The 22,851-nt window shown below is 40.1% G+C and overlaps 1 protein-coding gene across 4 annotated transcripts in view; it reads left to right on the top strand.

Annotated features, from left to right (window-relative positions):
* The window catches only part of SMURF2 (SMAD specific E3 ubiquitin protein ligase 2), a 121,240-nt gene that overhangs the window by 94,488 nt on the left and 3,901 nt on the right, over nucleotides 1-22,851 (top strand). For all 4 annotated transcript variants that reach the window (XR_004430734.1, XM_033183940.1, XM_033183937.1 and 1 more), the window contains 8 exons: nucleotides 4,960-5,155; nucleotides 6,590-6,693; nucleotides 10,480-10,594; nucleotides 12,518-12,696; nucleotides 13,536-13,673; nucleotides 16,858-16,978; nucleotides 21,218-21,419; nucleotides 22,687-22,762. Coding sequence is in view for 3 of the 4 variants with exons in the window: in XM_033183940.1 (XP_033039831.1) it covers nucleotides 4,960-5,155; nucleotides 6,590-6,693; nucleotides 10,480-10,594; nucleotides 12,518-12,696; nucleotides 13,536-13,673; nucleotides 16,858-16,978; nucleotides 21,218-21,419; nucleotides 22,687-22,762 (1,131 nt within the window). In the remaining variant the exon portion in view is untranslated. The remainder of the gene's footprint in view (nucleotides 1-4,959; nucleotides 5,156-6,589; nucleotides 6,694-10,479; nucleotides 10,595-12,517; nucleotides 12,697-13,535; nucleotides 13,674-16,857; nucleotides 16,979-21,217; nucleotides 21,420-22,686; nucleotides 22,763-22,851) is intronic.

Genomic DNA, 22,851 nt, shown 5'->3' on the forward strand with positions numbered 1-22,851 from the left:
TTATGCTATGAAAAAGCTTAAGGCTGGGCATGGTGGCTCACACTGGTAATCCCAGCACTTTGGGAGGCCGAGGCGGGTAGATCACTTGAGGCCAGGAGTTGGAGATCTGCCTGGCCAACGTGACAAAATCCTGTCTCTACAAAAAGTTAATCAGGCGTGGTGGTGTGTGCCCGTAATCCCAGCTACTCGGGAATCCTGAGGCATGAGAATTCCTTGAACCTGTGGGGTGGAGAGTATAGTGAGCTGAGATTGTGCCACTGTACTCCAGCCTGGGCGACAGAGTCTCTGTCCGGAAAAAAAAAAAAAAAAAAAAAACTCTCTGTTGGCTGGGCATGGTGGATCACACCTGTAATCCCAGCACTTTGGGAGGCTGAGGTGGGCGGATCACAAGGTCAGGAGTTCGATACCAGCCTGGCCAATATGGCGAAACCCTGTCTCTACTAAAAATACAAAAATTAGCCTGGCGTGGTGGTGGGCACCTGCAGTCCCAACTACTCGGGAGGCTGAGGCAGGAGAATTGCTTGAACCTGGGAGGCGGAGGTTGCAGTGAGCCGAGATCACACCACTGCACTCCAGCCTGGGCGGCAGAGTGAGACTCTGTCTCAAAACAAAAACAAAAAACAAACCAGAAAACTTAAGCATTTCTACATCGGTTTTTGTTTTTTTGTTTTTTTTTTCTTTTTCCTTCTTCAAGGACAGGATTTCACAACTTCAGCTACTAGTTCAGTAAAGTCTCTAACCTGATAGATCCTCCCTGGGATTTATATTTCTGTTACATTAGATAAAACATATACAAGTTATTTTCAGCATTAAAATTGCCATCATAAATTAACTTTAAAGTGATAAATTAGTTTTTATTCAGCTATGTAATGTAGTACATAATTTATATGTGAAACAATTTATTGAGATATATAAGAAACAATTTTAACCTTAAATTGTAGTTTTAAAGAGATTCATAAGGTGCTAATTTTAAATTATAACTGTTAATTTATTAATCTTTACATATGAGGATATGTTAGATAGAACATTTTTTCTATTGTTTTATTTCTATTTTTTAAACATTTTTAAATTTTGGGGTTTTTCTTTAAATGAGTGTTAATGGAGTTTTGAATCTATGTCTTTGAGCCATCAAATATATTATTACCTCATTTGGTAGATCTATTATGGTTTTTATTGTTCTTCTCTCTCGGAAATTTTTTTGGCAAAAATGTCATTAGAATATAGATTATTGTTATTAGGCTAATTCTGAAGTGAAGAAATTAGTTTAACCCTTATTTTGGATTTTAGGGTGTTATGATGTTTGGATTATATTGTCATGGAACCTAAAATATTTTTAGATGACTGTTTTTAGCTAGTTTTTTTTTTTTTTTTTTTTTTTTTTTTTTTTTACTGTTTCAGCATTTAGGAAATGAGAAAGGCAGTACTGCATTATAATCAGGAGGAACTGGGCACAGTTGCTCACGACTGTAATCCCAGTGCTTTGGGAGGCTAGGTAGGAGGATCCTTTGAGCCCAAGAGTTGGAGGTTACAGTGAGCTATGATCGTGACACAGCACTTCACTTCATCCTAGGCAACAGATTGAGACCCTGCTTATCTGAGCCAGATAAAAATGTCGTGGGACAAATCGTGTTTTAGAGAGGAATGTGGTATATAAGCTGAGAAGAATTGAGAATTAATATTTTGGGAGGAAGCAACAAAAGAAGTTACCTCTTCGAAGTGTATCCTGGTCCTATTGTATATAAATGTACATTTTTAGGATATCTGGTTTGACTTAAAGCCTTTCTTGTAGAGACGCATTAATCTTCCTTAGCCCTTTTTTTTTTTTTTTTTTAACCCCTCCTGCAATATTACTGCCATTATTCTCTTCCAGGGGGGTCATTCTACATGTTCTGAAGATTGTGTAGTTTCTGTGAAACCTCAGTATCTAATCTGTCAGTGACAGGATACAGTGTTGTTAAACTATTGCAAAACATTGTCATTGGAGTTTAATAAATAACTTTGCCAAGGAAGCATATTCTTCTTAGAAAGCATTTTAGTCCATCTTTTTTTTTTGTTTGTTTCCTTTGCTTGAAAAGCATGTTCTTCTAACTCAGTAACTACCTTAATAGTAGCTATAGTAACTGACATTTGTTTTGCACTACCATGCTCTGAGTGCCCACGTCATCTGCATTGCAATCCTGGGCTACTTCCTTCTCACCAGTGAGAAAAATGGAGCGTCAAGCAGTTATAAAACTTGTCCAGAGGTGCATAAAAGGTGCTGGAGCTGGGATTTGAACCACCCAGTCTGACTATGGAGGGTTTTTTTTTCCCCTTCCTGTTTTGATTCCTGTAACACTAATTACTTATTTCCCTTCCTTTGACTGGCATGGCATGAAGATATTCTGCCCTATACCCTTAAAGGAAGCTTTTCTTTTTAAAGAAAAAGATGGCTTATGGGCAAGGGGATTACAATTTGAGTCTTTTCCCTGCTTATCAGATTTATTTGATTTCAAGAAAATCATTTGCTTGTTTGATAAAGTCTTTAGACATTGGCAGAGGCCCAAAAGGATAGCAGACCAGCACCCCCACTGTTTCCTGGCCTATACTCTCACACCAGCCCTTACAGAACTGTCCCTTGCACCCAAGTACACCTGAAGAGACAGGCTGTTTTATTGAGTAGTTAAATTTTTTTTTCCCTGAGTGCATCAGGAACAATAGTTCCAGGCTAGCTGCTCTTATCCCAAAAGGATTTTCTTCTGTGTCAGTTTTATCCTTCAGCTCTAAGCCACCTTTCCATTTGTATGGCTTAGTCTTTCACAGGAGGCTTTGTGAAGAGGCTTGATGTCCGCTGGATTTTTGAAAACCAGCCTCATTGAAATATATTCACATACAATAAACTGAATATTTAAAGTGTGCAGTTTGAGTTTTGACATATACCATGAAACCATGACCACAGTGAAGATAGTGAACATATTCACCACCCCCAAAAGTTTTCTCTTGCCCTTTTGTGATTCCTTTTTCTGTCCTTCCCTGTGGGACTTCCACCTGTGTTAGTTTCCCAGGGCTGCTGTAACAAAATACCATGAACTGGGTGGCTTAAAACGACAGAAATTCGTTCTCTTACAATTCTGGAGGCAGAACTATACAGGGTAAGGGGCTGACTCTGTAGTAAGTGATAATGAGTTCCTTCCAGAGGCTTTGAGAGAGAATCTGTTCCATGCCTCTCTCCTAACTTCCAGTGGTTTCTGGAAACCTTGGTGTTACTTGGCTTATAGACAAATTGCTCCAATCTTTGTTTTCTGTCTTCCCATAGTCTTCTTTCCCCGTATGTATGTATCCTAATTTCCCTCTTCTTATATAAAGACATCAGTTTTTGGATTTAAGGCCATCCTAATCCAGTATGATCTTACCTTACCTTGATTATATCTGCAGAGACCTTATTTCCAAATAAGGTCAAATCCACAGGTTGACCAGATGTTGAGACTTCAGCATGTCTTTTTGGGGGACACACAGCTCAACCCATAACACCCTATCTCCAGCGAACTACTGACCTGCTTTCTGTCAGTGTATTAGTTTGCATTTTCTAGATAAATGGAATCGTGCAGTATGATTTCTTTTACTCACACAATCTTGAGATTCATCGCTGTCGTTGCATATATAGTTCATTTCTTTTTATTGGTGGTGGTATTCCATTGTATGGGCATTCCACAGTTTATTCATTTGTCTACTGATGGACATTTGGGTTGTTTTCCAGTGTTTCACTTTGACAGATAAAAGTATTATGAACATGTATGTGCAAGTCTTTGTGTGGACATATGCTCTCATTTCTCTTGGTTAAATAAATAACCTAGGAGTAGAATGGCTTCTTTGGTGGAATCTTTTGTCATGTCCCCAGCCCTCCCAAATCGAGCAGCTCAGATTTTTGTTGAGTTTTGAGGTTCTTTAGATATTTACATATCAGATATATGCTTCCAAAGGTCTTCTCCTAGTCTGTGACTTGACTAGTCTTTTGGTTTTCCTAAACAGTGTCTTTTGAAGAGCAGCAATTTTCTTTAAGCCGGGGTGGTGTTGTGTGCCTGTAGTTCTGGCTACCAGGAGGCTGAGACAGGAGGATCACTTGAGCCAGGAGTTCAGGGCCAGCCTGGGTAATATAGCAAGACCCTGCCTCTTTAAAAAAAAATTAAAAATGGATGTTCTGTTTATCCATTTGTTCTTTCATGGATTGTGCTTTCGGTGTTATATCTAAGAAATTAATGTATGTCATAACAAATTTTCTCCTGTGTTTAGAAGTTTTATGGCTTTAGATTTTACATTGATGTCTGCAATCCATTTTGAGTTACTTTTTGTATCTGATGTGAAATATACCCAAGTTCATTTAAAAAAATAAGATTATACAGTTTATGGAATGCATTTATGTACATAATCTATTTTGCTTTTGTGTGTATATTTTAAAAATCTTTATTATAGTATTTGTAACAGTAGGTAATATTGACTTGGCATTTTTAACAAAGCTGTGTTTTCTCTGTATGGTCATATGTTTTAGGCATAAGATTTGGCCTGGTGTATAAAAAAGAAGGGATCCCTGCCAAGTTGCCATTCAGACTCCTGTTTGGCTCTTCCAGAAAGACAGCTTCTAGATAACAAGCAGTGTTTGGCACATGCCTGAGTTTTAAAGTGGGTGATGGTTAACTCTGTAGGGGAAAATGGAAGCTATATTAGAAAAATTTGTCCTCAGAAGCTATATAAAGCTTTATGGATAAAATTCCATTATCCAATTCTATCAGTTTATGTGGACTATGAGAAATAAACTTTGTGGCTGGTTTATTGCTGCCAAAAAATGTCAAGCCAAGTATATGTTCTACTAAGGCTTGGAAAATGATATAGCTAGACTTGCTTTATAATATGATGCTATTTTAAATCTATAATTGCAATTTTTAAAATTTGAAATACTTTAATAATAACATCTATGTTTACTTCTAGTCGGCAGAACCAATTGAAAGACCAGCAGCAACAGCAAGTGGTATCGTTATGTCCTGATGACACAGAATGCCTGACAGTCCCAAGGTACAAGCGAGACCTGGTTCAGAAACTAAAAATTTTGCGGCAAGAACTTTCCCAGCAACAGCCTCAGGCAGGTCACTGCCGCATCGAGGTTTCCAGGGAAGAGATTTTTGAGGTAAATTTACAGCCTTATTTTGTTTTATTATTTTTTTTCCAGAAACCCATTGTTTGCTAATACAAACCTTATTTTAAATTAGAGAGAAATTGTCCAGGCGCAGTGGCTCACGCCTGTAATCCCAGCACTTTGGGAGGCCGAGATGGGTGGATCACCTGAGGTCACGAGTTCCAGACCAGCCTGACATGGAGAAACCCCATCTCTACTAAAAATACAAAATTAGCTGGGCGTGGTAGCACATGCCTGTAATCCCAGCTACTCGGGAGGCTGAGGCAGGAGAACTGCTTGGACCTGGGAGGCAGAGGTTGTGGTGAGCTGAGATTGTACCATTGTACTCCAGCCTAGGCAATGAGAATGAAACTCCATCTCAAAAAAAAAAGAAAAAAAAATAGAAATTAAATTTATTTCATGCTCTTTTCCAAGAATACTGAGAGTACCCTCCCCCCTCCCCCCTTCCCCCTCCCCCCCTTCCCCCTCCCCCCTCCCCCCCTCCCCCCTCCCCCCTCCCCCCTTCCCCCTCCCCCTCCCCCCTCCCCCCTCCCCCCCCCCCTTCCCCCTCCCCCCTCCCCCCCTCCCCCCTCCCCCCTCCCCCCTCCCCCCTCCCCGTCCCCCCTCCCCATCCCCCCTCGCCCCCTTCCCCTTCCCCTGTCCTTCCCCTTCTTCTTCCCCTTCCCCTTCCCCTTCCCCTTCCCCTCCCTTCCCCTTCCCCCTCCCCCCCCTTTCTCTCTTTCTCTTTCTCTTTTTGAGACAGAGTCTGTCACCAGGCTGGAGTGCAGTGGCACAATCTCAGCTCACTGCAGCTTCCACCTCCCAGGTTCAAGTGATTCTCCTGCCTCAGCCTCCTGAGTAGCTGGGACTACAGGCACGCACTTACTGTGCCCAGCTAATTTTTGTATTTTTAGTAGAGATGGGGTTTCACCGTGTTGGTCAGGATGGTCTCGATCTGTTAAGCTCGTGATCTGCCTGCCTCAGCCTCCCAAAGTGCTGGGATTACAGGCATGAGCCACTGCGCCAGGCCGCCTCTTTTTCTTTTTTTAAAAGAGACAAGGTCTTGCTCTGTCACCAGGCTGGATGCAGTGGCATGATCATAGTTCACTGTAGCCTTGAACTGCTGGGCTCAAGCAGTCCTCCCACCTTAGCCTCCCAAGTAGCTAGGACTACAGGCGCGTGCCACCATGCCCAGCCATTTAAGAAAATTTTTTTTTGTGCAGACAGTTTCACTATGTTGCCCAGGCTGGTCTAGAATTCCTAGCCTCAGGTGATCCTCCTGCCTCAGCCTCCCACAGTGTTGGGATTACAGGTATGAGCTACTGCACCTGGCCAAATTTCACCTTATTTAGACTTGAGTTTTTTGAGTGGATTGGCAGGGAGAGATTAAGTAATAGGCTAAAAGGACCTAATAGTAATACTGTATTAAAAATTATTTTTTTTTAGGAATCATATCGACAGGTCATGAAAATGAGACCAAAAGATCTCTGGAAGCGATTAATGATAAAATTTCGTGGAGAAGAAGGCCTTGACTATGGAGGCGTTGCCAGGTAAGGACTTGCTTGCCAGCTTATGACATACGGATCTCTGTACTTACCAATTTAAGATACTTCCTGTGGTGTAACTTTCTCATTGACATTTATTTTTTGGTATTATATCCCCCAATGTTTGTATTACTGAGGATATCCTAACAGATATATTCATAATGAGGTTAGGGTAGTACTGCTACCAGACAAGTATTTTAGAACTCCCCAATAAATATTCTGAGTCCAGTGAGACTGCAGGCCCTGTGTTTTCTCTCTCTCTCTCCTTCAGCATGTTATTGCCTCTGCTTTACATTGTCAGGAACAGTTTTGAGATTTAAATGATATATAACCTGAACTGAATACTGGTTCTCTTTGCTTCCATTGATATGCCTTTTTACCTTGTTAAATGAATGTGTATGCATGCATGTGTTTATACACATGTACGTATCATGATGGTCCTCAGAATGCTTTAGTACAGAAAGTATAATGCTTCTGCTACATTTGTAACTCACAAGTCAAGTCAAATTGATTTTCTTTTTCTTTTCTTTTCTTTTTTTTTTTTTGGAGACAGGGTCTCTCTCTGTCACCCAGGCTGGAGTGTAGTGGCACGATCTCGGCTCACTGCAACCTCCCCATCCTGGGCTCCAGAGATCCTCCCACCTCAGCCTCCTGAATAGCTGGGACTACAGGTACAAGCCACCACACCCGGCTAATTTTTGCATTTTTTTTTGTAGAGATGGGGTTTTGCCATGTTGCCCAGTCTGGTCTCCAACTCCTGAGCTCAAGCAATCTGCCTGCCCCAGCCTCCCAAAGTGCTGGGATTACAGGTGTGAGCCACCACACCCAGCCAGTGATTTGTTTCTGATACTATATTTACTACAAGAATTCTTTACTAAGTGTGAAAATTTGTTTTATATAAATACAGGAGAAACACTGTAGCTCTGTATTGAAATGTTCTAAGGATCATTATGATAATTCTGCTTTCCTTAATCTTAAATCCAACCAAAATTATGTTTTCAATAATTCCCATTGTTATTTAGCATTACATGTGTGTATTTATAGACTTATTTTCATTCATCACCTTTTAAACTTATGGATGGATAGTTTCTTTAGTGTGGATTTTTAAAAATAATCCCTTGCACATCATACTTAGGACTTGATAGTTTCTGTGGAATTTGTATTGCTTACTCATAACTAGAGTGAATGTTTATGGGGAAAACTTCATCATCATCATCTAGTGGTGGCATCTGAGTACTATAATTATATGTGTAGATCAAATAAGTAGTTTATTTTATTTAGTTAGTTTTTTAGAGACAAGGTCTCGCTCTGTCACCCAGGCTCCATGGATTGCAGTGGTGTGATCATGGCTCACTGCAGCCTCGAACTCCTAGGTACAAGTGATCTTCCTGCCTCAGCCTCCTAAAGAGCTAGGACTATAGGCACATGCTTCCATGCCTAAAAAAAAAAATTTTTGGCCAGGTACGGTGGCTCACGCTTGTAATCCCAGCACTTTGGGAGGCCGAGGTGGGCAGATCACAAAGTCAAGAGATTAAGACCATCCTGGACAACATGAAACCCCGTCTCTACTAAAAATTAAGAAAAAAAAAAAAAATTAGCTGGGTGTGGTGGCGCACACCTGTAGTCCCAGCTATTTAGGAGGTTGAGGCGGGGGAATTACTTGAACCCACAAGGTAGAGGTTGCAGTGAGCCGAGATTATGCCACTGCACTGCAGCCTGGCGACAGAGCGTGACTCCGTCTCAAACTTTTTTTTTTTTTGGTAGAAACAGCGTCTATGTTGCCTAGGCTGGTCTCAAACTCCTCGCCTCAAGTGATCCTCCTGCTTCAGCCTCCCCAAGTGCTGGAATCACAGGCGTGAGCCACCATGCCTGCCTAGTAGTCAGTTTTTGTTGTTGTTGTTGTTTTTGAGATGGAATCTCACTCTGTCGCCAGGCTGGAGTGCAGTGGCGCAGTCTTGGCTCCCTGCAACCTCTGCCTCGCAGATTCAAGCGATTCTGTAACCTCAGCCTCCTGAGTAGCTGGGACTACAGGTGCGTACAACCACGCCCAGCTAATTTTTGTATTTTTAATAGAGACGGGGTTTCACCATGTTGGCCATGCTGGTCTCTATCTCCTGACCTCGTGATCTGCCCTCCTTGGCCTCCCAAAGTGCTGGGATTACAGGCATGAGCCACTGCACCCAGCCCAGTTTTTTGTTTTTTAACTTTACTACTGTCAGGGTTTGAGCAGAATAAATGGAATGTGACAGTGATCTGGTTTTTCTGAACTTTATTCCATAGTAGAATCTCAAAGTAGTTGAGTTCTGCTCTTATTTGTGTTCTAAATACTTGGTAAAACAAAACAAAAATTCAGATTTTCTTTTTAAAAAACACATACACACACCAAAACCACAAGACACATCAGATGAGTGTTATGTTGGGAAGGCTGCTTATGTGGAGACGTCACTTCTTTTTTTAATCTCTAGAGTAGTTTTTCAAATGTTACATAATGGTAGTAATTTGATTTAGACTCCATCACATAGACTTTTGAAACATTTTCCTTTAACTAGTTTTAATACTATTCTGCATTTGCTCAAAAATATTATTCACTCTGTTTAATCCATAATACCAAAATATATCATTTAAATAACCTTCCCTAGCCGAGGAATGACAATAATTAAGACTAGAACTACATCTCTTAAGTCCTAGACTAGTGAATTTCCAAAGTGAGTAACAAATTATCTTTTATACTTTGAAAAATGTGAAGGATTTAATAAATTCAAGGTGGTAGTACTTTTTATTCCAGGTTTTAAAAACATTGATTTACATTTGAAGTCAAGAAGTGGTATGGAACATACCCAAAGAATGCAGGTTTGCCCTTGAGTCCATACCTACACCAAATGCCTTCAATCTTTGCCCACTTATATTTTTATCATGGTATGTTTTAGGGTTTATACAGTGAAAGATAATGAAATGGATAATGAAGTGTTCTTACTAACACTACAACAAAATATACCCTTGTCCAAATGAAGAGTAAATCAATACTATATTATATGTCTGTATAAACTGGTATAAATCTGCCGTGATGGTAGACCAGGATAGTATAGATGACGTGGACTTTTTTTTTTTTTTTCCTTTGAGACAGGGTCTCACTCTGTCACCCAGGCTGGGGTGCAGTGGTGTGATCTCAGCTCACTGCAGCCTCGACCTCCGAGGCTCAAGCAGTCCTCCCACCTCTGCCTCCCAAGTAGCTGGGACTAGGGGCACATGCCATCAACCTGGCTGATTTTTATATTTTTTGTAGAGACGGGGTTTTGTCTTGTTGCCCAGGCTGGTCACAAACTCCTGAGCTCAAGTGAACCACCTGTCTTGGCCTCCCAAAGTGCTGGGATTACAGGTGTGAGCCACCGTCCCCAGCCTCACAGGGACATTTTGAAATAAAACCATATTCTTCCTTTTGTTTTATGTTTATTATGGATTACAAATTTATTTGGCAATTAAAAGTAAGAGACCACTGGACTATATCATCTCGTGAGTAGCTGAGCTGTTGGATAATACTTTTGTACTCTTTGATGCTAAAATGCAATAAAATTTCCTAAATTTTGAGTGAGATGTTATTTCAATATAATAGAGGTTTTATTTGCTATTTGGGCATGGTAGATTTTTCCAATGTGATCTTATAAAACTACAGTTAGTGCTTTTTTGCCTTTTATTAATTTAAAAAATTATTTGCTAAAATGATGAATTAATGGCATATCTTAATAAAAATGTATACATTAACAAAAGAATTCCTTGGTCATATCTGTTTTCTAGGGAATGGTTGTATCTCTTGTCACATGAAATGCTGAATCCATACTATGGCCTCTTCCAATATTCAAGAGATGATATCTACACATTGCAGATCAATCCTGATTCTGCAGTTAATCCGGTATGATTTGAAGTTATGATGTGAATTGTGACCTGTAATGCTTTTCATGTTTACACATTAATGTAGTTTATTATATAGAAATTATTTGTCCTTGTCTTAGTTGTACCCTTTGACTCAGCAATTCCTCTTCTACAAAATTTTCCCAAGCAGATGATTACAGATACATGCACCAATTTGGAAACAGGGATGTTTATTGTTTATAGTAGCACTCAACTGAGAACAATATAGTTGTCTTCAAGAGTGGGGACTGATTAAATTATGACATGAAGCAGAATCACACAAATGATTAAAGGCATAGGTTCTGGAATTAGAAAGACATATCGTGGTCTCATCACTTACTAGCTTTGTGACCTTTCAGGGCAAGTTCATGGACTTAAGCTTCAGTTTTGTCATTGCTAATAAATAAATTTGTACCTCAAAGAGTGGTTATGAGAATTAAATGGAGACCGGCACATTAAGCATTTAGCACAGTGCTGTATGTTATTAACTGTACAACTCTTATCAATTACATTATTAAGCACTCAATAGAAGTTAGCAGTTATTACTAATGTATTGTTCTTATATTGTCTTTCCATAGAAGGGCATACTATACAGCCACTAAAATGATCATGTGGGATAATAGTTAATGATTTGGAAAGTTGGTGTTTATGATGTGTTAAGGGAAAAGAAGGTTATCAAATAGTATAATGCAACTTTGGTAAATATATATGTGTGTGCGTGCATGTGTGTGCATGCGTGTGTGTGCATGCGTGTGTGTGTGTTTTATTACTTTTAAAAAAGAAACGAGGTTTAAAGATGAGCTTAAAAGATTACTTAGTTTTGGCCGGGCGCGGTGCCTCACACCTGTAATCCCAGCACTTTGGGAGGCTGAGACGGGCAGATCACGAGGTCAGAAGATCGAGACCATCCTGGCTAACACAGTGAAACCCCGTCTCTACTAAAAAAAAATTCAAAAAAAAATTAGCCGGGCGTGGTGGCGGGCGCCTGTAGTCCCAGCTACTCGGGAGGCTGAGACAGGAGAATGGCGTGAACCCGGGAGGCGGAGCTTGCAGTGAGCCGAGATCGCGCCACTGCACTCCAGCCTGGGCGACAGAGCAAGACTCTGTCTCAAAAAAAAAAAAAGAACTTAAAAATACAAACATCTAACAAAATAATCTGTGACGAAAGACCAAATATATATAAAAGGGTAGAAATGTTAGATTTGTTTCAGGAAATTATTTAGGGAGGATTTTGAGGTGAAGGTTCTTTTTGGAGGGCGCACTGCTGCCCCTGTAGTAACAATAGCCCACATTCATTGAGGGCTTACAGCATGCCAGGTCCAGTTCCATGGGTTTCAAACATCACCTCATTTTACTCCTCATAGAGATGCTTTTTAGATACTGTTATTATCCTCGTATTTCCAGATGTGGACATTTAGTCCTACAGGGGTTAATTTGTCCATACGCCAGTGACTAGCAGAATCATGATTCTAATTCAAGTCTGACACCAAGTCTGTGCTCTTAAATCTATGGTGTTTTGATGTTTAATTTCTGGTTAGGTCAAGGAGGCGGGGAGATTTAGAATTGAAAGATTTTTTTTTCATGACAAAGGGCTCAGCAAGGAAGTGAGAGAAGGAAGAGAAAAGAATCTGCAAGTAGTTGAATGAAGCGCTGGGACCATAGTTTGGACTTAATTTCTAAAAGATAAAATTTACAGAATGACTGACCCCCGCGAGAAGGGCATATTACCCTGTGTAATATGCTGTTCCGGAGTGACCTAGAGCCTCCTGAGCATCCCTAGAGAAATACTCCCTCCTGACTATATTGAAGAGTACAAATTTTATGCTTATTTTCAAAAAAATTAATGTTGCTGAAATATTTCATTTTTATTAAAATTTTCCTGGGTAGTTTCTCACTTGAGTATATACACTCTTTTCAATTTCAGGAACATTTATCCTATTTCCACTTTGTTGGACGAATAATGGGAATGGCTGTGTTTCATGGACATTATATTGATGGTGGTTTCACATTGCCTTTTTATAAGCAATTGCTTGGGAAGTCGATTACTTTGGATGACATGGAGTTAGTAGATCCAGATCTTCATAACAGTTTAGTGTGGATACTGTATGTATTGAGTCGTCTGTCTCTTCATTATAGTTAAATTCTTGAGCTTTAAAAAAAAGTTTCAAAACCGATGTACTTAAAAAAATTACACAGAAAATATTGAGTGGTTGAGTGATAGGATCTCATATGATTTCCCCCTTTCTGTAGCTTCTTTATATATTTCAAATTCCTTAAACTTAGCAAGTGTTACTACTTTACAAAGAAAAAAAAAAAACTAGTTTATTCTATTTTTAAAAGTACTTTGTATAATTATTTCCTCAATGTGATGCAAATTCTGTTCCAAACCTGCATGTGTTAGAATAGCAAATTGTTGCTGCCATTGCTTTTAATGAAGTGGCGATTGTTGGAACCATACTTTTAGATAAGAACTAATTGTTGAATTTAAGCTAAGAACTGATTCTGTTTTGCAAGAGGTCGTTATTTTTATGAAGATACACTGGAAATGTTTATTTTTTATAAAGTATACAGTGGCTTTCTCAACTAGGGATACACAGGCACTTGGCCCCTTGGAGTACAGTACCGAGTAGGGCTCTGCAGAATGCCAAATATAACTGAAATTGTCCTATATTGGTGGTTCTAGCAAGTCCCAGCTTTGACCAGGGCTCTTTCTCATCACTCAGGAAGTTAAATGTTTCCTGTGTTTATGAAGGTTAAAGCTCTTTGACTTTTCTGTCCAGAAGGAACTAGGTAGTATGGTAGTTTAAGAGTTCATAAGCTGAATCTGACCTCACATTTGTCATATTATAAAATGATCTTAGTTTTATCTCACCAGTTAATACATCTATAGGGTCTGTATTTTAGGTTTCCCAGTTACCTATCTCTTCCTCTTTCCTTTCCAGTGAGAATGATATTACAGGTGTTTTGGACCATACCTTCTGTGTTGAACATAATGCATATGGTGAAATTATTCAGCATGAACTTAAACCAAATGGCAAAAGTATCCCTGTTAATGAAGAAAATAAAAAAGAATATGTCAGGTAAACACTCCTGTGTTCTCAAGGCTGAATTTTTTTTAAATGTTCTAGGATGTTAGTATGAACAAACTTAAATATTTAGATAGTATTACTTAGTGTTACAAAATCTGCTTCAGCAGAATTTAGTGGCTTATTAAGAACAGCCATTTTATTATTTCTCACAATTCCAAGGGTCAGGAAATTGGGCAAAAGAACAACATGGATGACACACTGCTGTTCCACAAGATGTCAGCTAGGCCTGCAACACCAAGATGGCCTCTTCACTCATAACTAGGATAACTCAAATGGCCGAGGGCTAGCTGGCATGGCTGTCGACTGGGGTCACTGACTGGGGCCTAGTTCTCATTGTTGGCTGAGTTCCTTGGTTCTCCCTCTGTGATACAAAGGCCATTCCCTCTCTCCATGACCACTCCGTCTCCCCATAGCCACTCTCTCTCCCTGAAAAGTTTGTCCCTTCATTGTAATGAAGGTTAACCATGTTACCCACTGGATTGATAGCCAGACTTCTTATGGGGTGGCCAGCTTTCCAAAGCTCAAAAGCAGAAGCTGCTAGATCTTTTTAAGGCCTAAGCCTGGTCCTGGCCAACATGACTTCTGCTGTCTACTTCTGGTTAAACTGAGACAGCCAGCCCAGTTTCATCATGGAAGAGGAGCTGTACAAAGGTGTGAATACCAGGAGATGTGAGCAGTGGGGCCACGTGTGGTGTAGCTATCACAGGTGGCAATTCAGAAGGGCTTTTGTGCTATATATTACTAACACTTAGCCTGTTTATAAACGAGCACATTTGAGTTTAGGGATAAATGTAAATAAATGTTTTTCAGATTTCATAAAGTAAATTTGAGGCATTTTTATGTATTGGGCTAATTTGGCTTATGAGAAATAAAAAGTCTACTAAACATAAAACTGTGGTAATCAGCTTTGGAAGTTTGAACTTGAACTTTACTGTATGTACACAGAAACTTGCATGCTATACTTTTTTTGTATAGATCATGTTCCCAAATCTTACTAAAATAGTTCCTAGTTTAAAAATGAGGTCCACTTGATTGGAGTGAACACTGGCATAGCTTTTCTGGAAAGCAGTTTGATACCAGCAGTACGTGCCCTTTAGCAGCTCTGTGTTTAGGACTCTTCTGCAGAAACACACATGTAATTGAAGAAGTACAGGAAAGGACAGTCAATTAAATACTATTTGTAAGAATTACACTACTAAAATGTTTTTAGAGAAGAATGATTATATTATACACTCAACAGAATATTATGTGGATATTTAAAAGAAAGACTGCATAAGCTGTCAAATTTTAAAACTAAGTCTTACAAGAATTATGTAGGAACAAAGTCTATGTTTTTTTTTGTTGTTTTGGTTTTTGTTTTCTGTTTTTCTTTGAGACAGAGTCGCACTCTGTTGCCCAGGCTGGAGTGCAGTGGCACAATCTTGGCTCACTGCAACCTCTGCCTCCCAGGTTCAAGTGATTCTCCTGCCTCAGCCTCCCGAGTAGCTGGGAGTACAGGTGCGTGCCACCACACCCGGCGAATTTCTGTATTATTAGCAGAGATGGGGTTTCACCATATTGACCATGCTGGTCTCAAACTCCTGACCTCGTGATCTGCCTGCCTTGGCCTCCCAAAGTGTTGGGATTACAGCGTGAGCCACCGTGCCTGGCTGTTTTTTTTATGATTATACTGAAGGTATTCAGGAGGTTGCAGTCAAATAAAGTTTTTGCCTAGGATGAGGGAGTGGAGGTGATGGGACTGGAAATAGGGAGGAGAAAGAGGGTAAAAGAATGGACTTTCATATTTTACTGTCTCCATAGTTAATGTTTGGTTTTTTGTTACATACATAAAAAGTATGTATTCCATTTCTACTTTAAAAAATGAAAGAACAGGCTGGGTGTGGTGGCTCATGCCTGTAATCCCAGCATTTTGGGAGGCCAGAGTGGGTGGATCACCTGAGGTCAGGAGTTTGAGACCAGCCTAGACAACATGGTGAAACCTTGTCTCTACTAAAAATACAAAAATTAGCCAAGTGTGTTGGCAGGCACCTGTAATCCCAGCTGCTTTGGAGGCTGAGGCAGGAGAACCACTTGAACCTGGGAGGTGGAGGTTGCAGTGAGCTGAGATCGCACCACTGCATTCCAGTCTGGACGACAGAGCGAAACTCTATCTAATATAAATTAAAAATAATAAAAAAAGAAAGAACAAATGAGAATTTCCTAAGTCTTAGCAGTATCTCCTTTTCAAGACCTCGTGTGTCCTACTCAGTCCCTGGATCCCACTCTCCAGGGTTCAGTCGTGTTTACAGCACACGGTACTAATCTCTTGCCAGCTACAGTTATGAGATTAAAAATTACAAAGAAAAATTTTTACAGTTATACAGTTTTACTGTCCCCTTAGCCCAACAAACAAAAATATGGTCCTCCAAAGGACATATTGTTAAGTAACTTATTTCTTGAAGTGGAGAACCATTTCTCCAAATTTGGAAATGTTAACAAATTTGACAGATGATTAAGTTCTGTGATGTGTGAGCTGGAGAGATCTTCTTGGGTAGGTAGATAAATAAAAGAAATTCACGTATAAATCATACATTCACACAGTAGATGTAGTTCAGTGCATTTTTTATTGGTAAAATTACATCTTCCAGAATTTTTATATCCTCTAGAGAACAATGATTGTTTAATCAAAAAGTGCTTGCTATTGGCTTTTACTGTTTCTTCTCATTTTTGGTATGAGGATTCTCTACCTCCTCTTCTCCCATAGACCTCCCTCAAATAGAAACAAAACACCCAACACATTCAAATTACATTTACAAGTAAAATCAGAAAAATAGTTATTTTTGAGTGAAAGAGCTCTTTATTCTAGTTATTGGCATGTATGCTGTAAGTTTAGAAAGAAATTTCATCAAGACTCAGCTCTAGTAGACGTCCTGTTTCCTGGGAGCTTCTCTGATTCGAAGGGTTGCTCTGCTGATGCTGCTGTTGTTAGTAGAAGTTTACCACTTTTCATCAACACTGAACTGTGTCACACCTCAGGGATCATTTATCCCCATTAGTCTGAGATTTATTTTTAGACTTTAGGCGAAATTGTTAATTAGATGCTTGTAAAATGCAATGTTGCTAAAGTAGAGATTTATAATAATTACCAGATCTGAAAATATGTGTGATTATACACAATCCTGCCTAATGTTTACAGGCTCTATGTGAACTGGAGATTTTTACGAGGCATTGAGGCTCAATTCCTGGCTCTGCAGAAAGGATTTAATGAAGTAATTCCACAACATTTGCTGAAGACATTTGATGAGAAGGAGTTAGAGGTTAGTGCATTAGTATTAGAACATCACTAGTATAACAAGAAAGGATTGGGAATTATTTTGTTACTTAGTTTTATAGGAAAGTCATATTTCTGGTACTTTCTAAGTTTCATGGTTCTATGCTTGAGAATTCTTATTCACAGGAAAAGTCTTTCATGCTTTTGAAGGCCTTTCATGCTTTGGAATTTCTGTGAATGAACAATCTCTCTCTCTCTCTCTGTCTTATTTTTTCTGAGACACAGTCTCACTCTGTCACCCAGGCTGGGGTGCAGTGGTGCAGTCACGGCTCACTGCAGCCTTGGCCTCGTGGGCTCAAATGATCCTTCCACCTCAGCCCCCCAAGTAGCTGGGACTACAAGCATGCACCAGCACGCCTGGCTAATTTTTTTTGTTTTTTTGTTTTTTTTTTTTTGGTAGAGACAAGGTTTTGCCATGTTTCCCAGGCTGGTCTCAAACTCCTGAGTTCAAGTGATCTGCCTGCCTCGGCCTCCCAAAGTGCTAGGATTATAAGCTTGAGCCACCATGCCTGGCTGTGAGCAATCTCTCTTATATTGTGAACATTTTAAATTTATTTTTCTATCCTGTACTTTCTTATTTTAAACAGATTTCATGACTTATATGTACATTCTTCCAATATATATTATTCCCTAACTTAGTGGTTACTGATTTAGTTAAGTAAAACCTCATTAATCTACCATATTGAAATTAATTTGGGTAAGAGCCTACTCTCAGTTGGTTTTGCACTAAGCTTGCAAGAAAGCATTTGATAGACAAGATCATTGAGAAAATAACTAAAACACCTAGGATAAATTGTATCTTTTTTTTTTTTTTTTTTTGGTAGAGACAAGGTTTTGCCATGTTTCCCAGGCTGGTCTCAAACTCCTGAGTTCAAGTGATCTGCCTGCCTCGGCCTCCCAAAGTGCTAGGATTATAAGCTTGAGCCACCATGCCTGGCTGTGAGCAATCTCTCTTATATTGTGAACATTTTAAATTTATTTTTCTATCCTGTACTTTCTTATTTTAAACAGATTTCATGACTTATATGTACATTCTTCCAATATATATTTATTCCCTAACTTAGTGGTTACTGATTTAGTTAAGTAAAACCTCATTAATCTACCATATTGAAATTAATTTGGGTAAGAGCCTACTCTCAGTTGGTTTTGCACTAAGCTTGCAAGAAAGCATTTGATAGACAAGATCATTGAGAAAATAACTAAAACACCTAGGATAAATTGTATCTTTTTTTTTTTTTTTTTTTTTTTTTTTTTTTTTTTTTTTGAGACAGAGTCGCCCAGGCTGGAGAGCAGTGGCATGATCTAGGCTCACTGCAACCTCCACCTCCTGGGTTCAAGTGATTCTCCTGCCTCAGCCTCCTAAGTAGCTGGGATTACAGGCACCTGCAACCACGCCCGGCTGATTTTTATATTTTTAGTAGAAGCAGGGTTTCACCACATTGGCCAGGCTGGTCTGGGACTCCTGACCTCAAATGATCCACCCACCCTGGCCTTCCAAAGTGCTGGGATTACAGGTGTAAGCCACCATACCTGACCTCTAAATGTCTTTAGATTAACAGCCATACAAAACAGTTAATAGTTTTTTGTTTCCTTTTAAAGCTATCCCTTAAACACCTCAGGTCTGGTTTTGTAATTAAGACCTTTGATAAATATATCTGAATTTCCTACTGAAGTACTAAGAAACATGAGGTTTAATTCTATTCAGGCTCCCACATTTATTTAGTAGTTAGGGATAACAAATATTTGAAGTCTACTAATAATTTGAAACATGATTTTATTCACTGCCTTCAATGTCCTTTCTAACTAAATCTGTTAATAGACCTGTTAGCAAACAAATCTAAAAAGGTTGGTCTTACTTAATACTCTCCCCATTCCTTTTGTGATTGAATTGTTCACAGTGAAATAGCCAGAAGGAAGTAGTTGGAGAACGTAGCAGGAATGCCGATAAGGTTGCAATATAATGCATTTTCATCTCTTTATACAATAAACGAGGATTTGGCCTTCTAACTGCCATTCCTCTGAGGAAAAGAATTTAGGAGGAGTCTTTTATGTCATTAAACACACCCATAATCCTTTTTGGATAACCTCCTCCCTCTTCAGTGTGGTGGTAACTCAGTGAACCCTGTAGACGCTTTGTTGGAGATTTTATTTCAGAACCCTATGGAAGCCTTACTGGAGACTTTATTTGGTAGAGTTAGGATTTTGAATATAGTTTCTACTGCTAATGAATCATTATACTTTTTCTTTTTTTTTTTTTTTTTTTTTTTGTGGAGACAAAATCTCACTCTGTCGCCCAGGCTGGAGTGCAGTGGCGCAATCTCTGCTCATCGCAACATCCGCCTCTCGGGTTCAAGCGATTCTCCTGCCTCAGCCTCCCGAGTAACTGGAACTTCAGGTGTGCACGACCATGCCTGGCTAATTTTTGTATTTTTAGTAGAGACGGTGTTTCACCATGTCGCCCAGGCCGGTCTCAAACTCCTGAGCTCAGGCAGTCCACCTGCCTCTGCCTGCCAAAGTGTTAGGATTACAGGCATGAGCCATTGCACCAGGCCTGAATCATTAAACTTTGTATTTTTATTTTTGAGATAGAGTCTCACTCTGTTGCCCAGGCTGGAGTGCGGTAGCATGATCCTAGCTCACGGTTAACTCCTATGCTGAAGTGATCCTCCCACTTCAGCCTCCCCAGTAACTGGGACTTACAGGTGTGCACCACCACACCTGGCTAACAGCTTTTTGGGTTTTTTTTTTTTTTTTTTTTTTTTTTGGAGACACAGTCTTACTTTGTCCCCCAGGCTGACAGGATCTCGGCTCCCTACAATCTCCACTTCCCAGGTTCAAGCGATTCTCATGCCTTGGGATTACAGGTGCCCACCACCACGCCTGGCTACCTTTTTGTATTTTTAGTAGATACAGGGTTTCACCATGTTGGCCTGGCTGGTCTTGAACTCCTGACCTCAAGTGATCTGCCTGCCTTGTCCCCCCAAAGTGCTGGGATTACAGGCATGAGCCACCACACCCTACCCATTTTTAAAGATGATATGTATAACATTTATTTTAGCATTGTATACATTAATCCTCGGTTTAATTCTATAAAATCTAGGATTTGCAAGTTATGTTTTATAGTACACATGGAATTTGCTATTATAAACATGTTAGATTAGTATGGTGAGTTAGTCTTGGACCCTAGGGAGATGTATTAGTAATATCAAAATGATTTGGATATAGTTCATCTGTGTGACCCTCCCCATCAGGATGTATTTAGCAGAGGTCTGTATCAATGTGCTCATGTATTTTGTGCTTTAATATCAATTTAAGATTATTAAGCAAATGTAGGCCAGGTATGGTGGCTCACGCCTGTAATCCTAGCACTTTGGGAGGCTGAGGCAGGTGGATCACTTGAGGCTAGGAGTTGGAGACCAGCCTGGCCAACATGGCGGAATCCTGTCTCTACTGAAAAATACAAAAATTAGCTGGGCATTGTGGTGCATGCCTGTAATCCCAGCTACTCGGGAGGTTGAGGCAGGAGAATCACTTGAACCCAGGAGGCAGGCAGAGGTTGCAGTGAGCCTAGATCATGCCACTGCACACCAGCCTAGGAGACAGAGCGAAACTCTCTTAAAAAAAAAAAAAAAATTAAGCAAATTGTATGAATCACTTATTCAACACCCATTTCGAAAGCTTCTGTGCATTATTGGTTGCTTCCACAGGATGTAGTGAAATGGATGTTACTGCCATATTACAGCAGAGGACATTGATTGAATTGCCCTCAATCAACAAAGCTAATAGGTATTGAAACTAGTAGATGATACAGGTCCAAAGAAGGCACATATCAACTGTATTTACTCTGTGGATCTCAATTGCTGTCCATTTTCTTAAAGTTTTATAATTTTATTATGAACTTGTGAAATAGTCACAATTTTTTACCTGGTCAAGTCTATCACAGCTGTGGTTCTCAGACCCTGGGGAGGGAGTTTGCAATGAGTAGATACCTCTGGAACTTTTTAAAATATAGAACCCAACTGTCACCCCAGATGCACAGAATTAAAATCTCTGAGCCTAGAACCTGGTATGTCAATTTGAAAAGCTTTTCAGATGATTCTGATGTGCAACTTTGATTAGGAACCACCAAATGAGAGCCAGCAATACAAATCTGAATTTCTCTTTTGAGGAATTTTTGACCTGGCTATGGTTTCCACAGGTTCATTACTGTGTACTATTTTCACAGCTTATTATTTGTGGACTTGGAAAGATAGATGTTAGTGACTGGAAGGTAAACACCCGGTTAAAACACTGTACACCAGACAGCAACATTGTCAAATGGTTCTGGAAGGCTGTGGAGTTTTTTGATGAAGAGCGACGAGCACGATTGCTTCAGTTTGTGACAGGGTCCTCTCGAGTGCCTCTGCAGGGCTTCAAAGCATTGCAAGGTAACAGCCTGAGGGGCAGGCAAGCTGGGCAGCAGGTGGACCAGAGGTGGGGGCAGGTCTGTCAGTATGGGGTCTGTGTAGATATTTTATAAACCGTGTGCTTAGAGATTCTCTTTTCACTTCTTACCTGTGACTCTCACATTGTGATACCTTCTTCTCCTTCCTTTCTCTTGTTCCCCTCCCAAGAGCCTTTTCTGTGGGCTTCTCTGATTGTAGTGAGTGCCGCATGCTAGAGACCGTACGTGGTGATGCTCTGCCTTTTGTTTTCTGGTCACCTTACTTTTAATTCTGTTGCACATTCCTGTAAGGGAAGTCATTCACTTTCATGCTCACATCTTGACCTGGTGAAAACGTTTACCTGCCTGGGATGCCTCTCCCCTCTGCTTTTCAGTTCTTTATTAGACAGAAGCAGCATGGGTCATGGAAACCATCTGTTCGGTCAGAACATTTTAATTACTGCATAGCATCAGACCATTTGTTTACAACCATATTCCTTTTTTAAGACTGGTTTTCCGTGGAATCAGCTGGTTAATTTTGGGATGAGCTTGTAATATTGCTAATGATTGTGGAGCTTCACTGGGTGGCAGTTGCTTCCTTTACCTCTTAAGCACTTCATTGTCAAAGCTGCCGGTGATGACTAAGGACATACAGAGCGAGACTGGTACGTAAGTCGGCAGTGCTGCCCACAGCGCATGCTCTGAAATCCCTGGGGCGAACCTGCTTTCAGCTGTGCTGCCCTTCTCTGTAAGGAGAGCTCCTCAGCATCACACTGCCCAGATGCATAAAGTGAGGTTGTCTTTCTGCTACGTGTATTCATATGGGGTGGCTGTGCGAACTGAAATGGATTCTATAGACGGCTGTTTTGCTCTCAGCCCAGTTTGAGTCGTGAAATCTAAATTCGCATTAGGTTGTCATCTTTTTGAATGTGTGCCTATGTATTTTACCTTGGATTTTCCTGATTACTTTTCTTCTCATGCTTTTGGGATATTGATTTTCTCTAAAACATAGAAATTGGGAAAGGGATTTCAATCTCGAATTTTTTCTCAAATGGAAATACGAAGGTATTACGGAATCTAAGCCTTATCCAAGGTTAATTCTGGCTCTCAAAACCCAGATGCTTTTCCTGCTGCCCTTTGGTAGTACGTGCGGATTCATTAGCATTCCCCTATCCCCAGATCCTGTGGTTTACGTGCCAGTTTTATTCTAAGATTTTGGTGACGAACGCACGCACCTGCAGTGATTTCACCCACATTTCCTTCATTTGCAGGTGCTGCAGGCCCGAGACTCTTTACCATACACCAGATTGATGCCTGCACAAACAACCTGCCGAAAGCCCACACTTGGTAAGGTATTTTTGTAGCTTTATTCCCCATTCCATGTACGTAGGTGTTAGTTCCGAACAGACTGGACTTTTTCTTTATTGTACTTACTA

The sequence above is a fragment of the Trachypithecus francoisi genome, unplaced genomic scaffold (assembly GCF_009764315.1).
Source record: "Trachypithecus francoisi isolate TF-2019V2 unplaced genomic scaffold, Tfra_2.0 Lachesis_group20, whole genome shotgun sequence".
NCBI classification, from domain to species: domain Eukaryota; kingdom Metazoa; phylum Chordata; class Mammalia; order Primates; family Cercopithecidae; genus Trachypithecus; species Trachypithecus francoisi.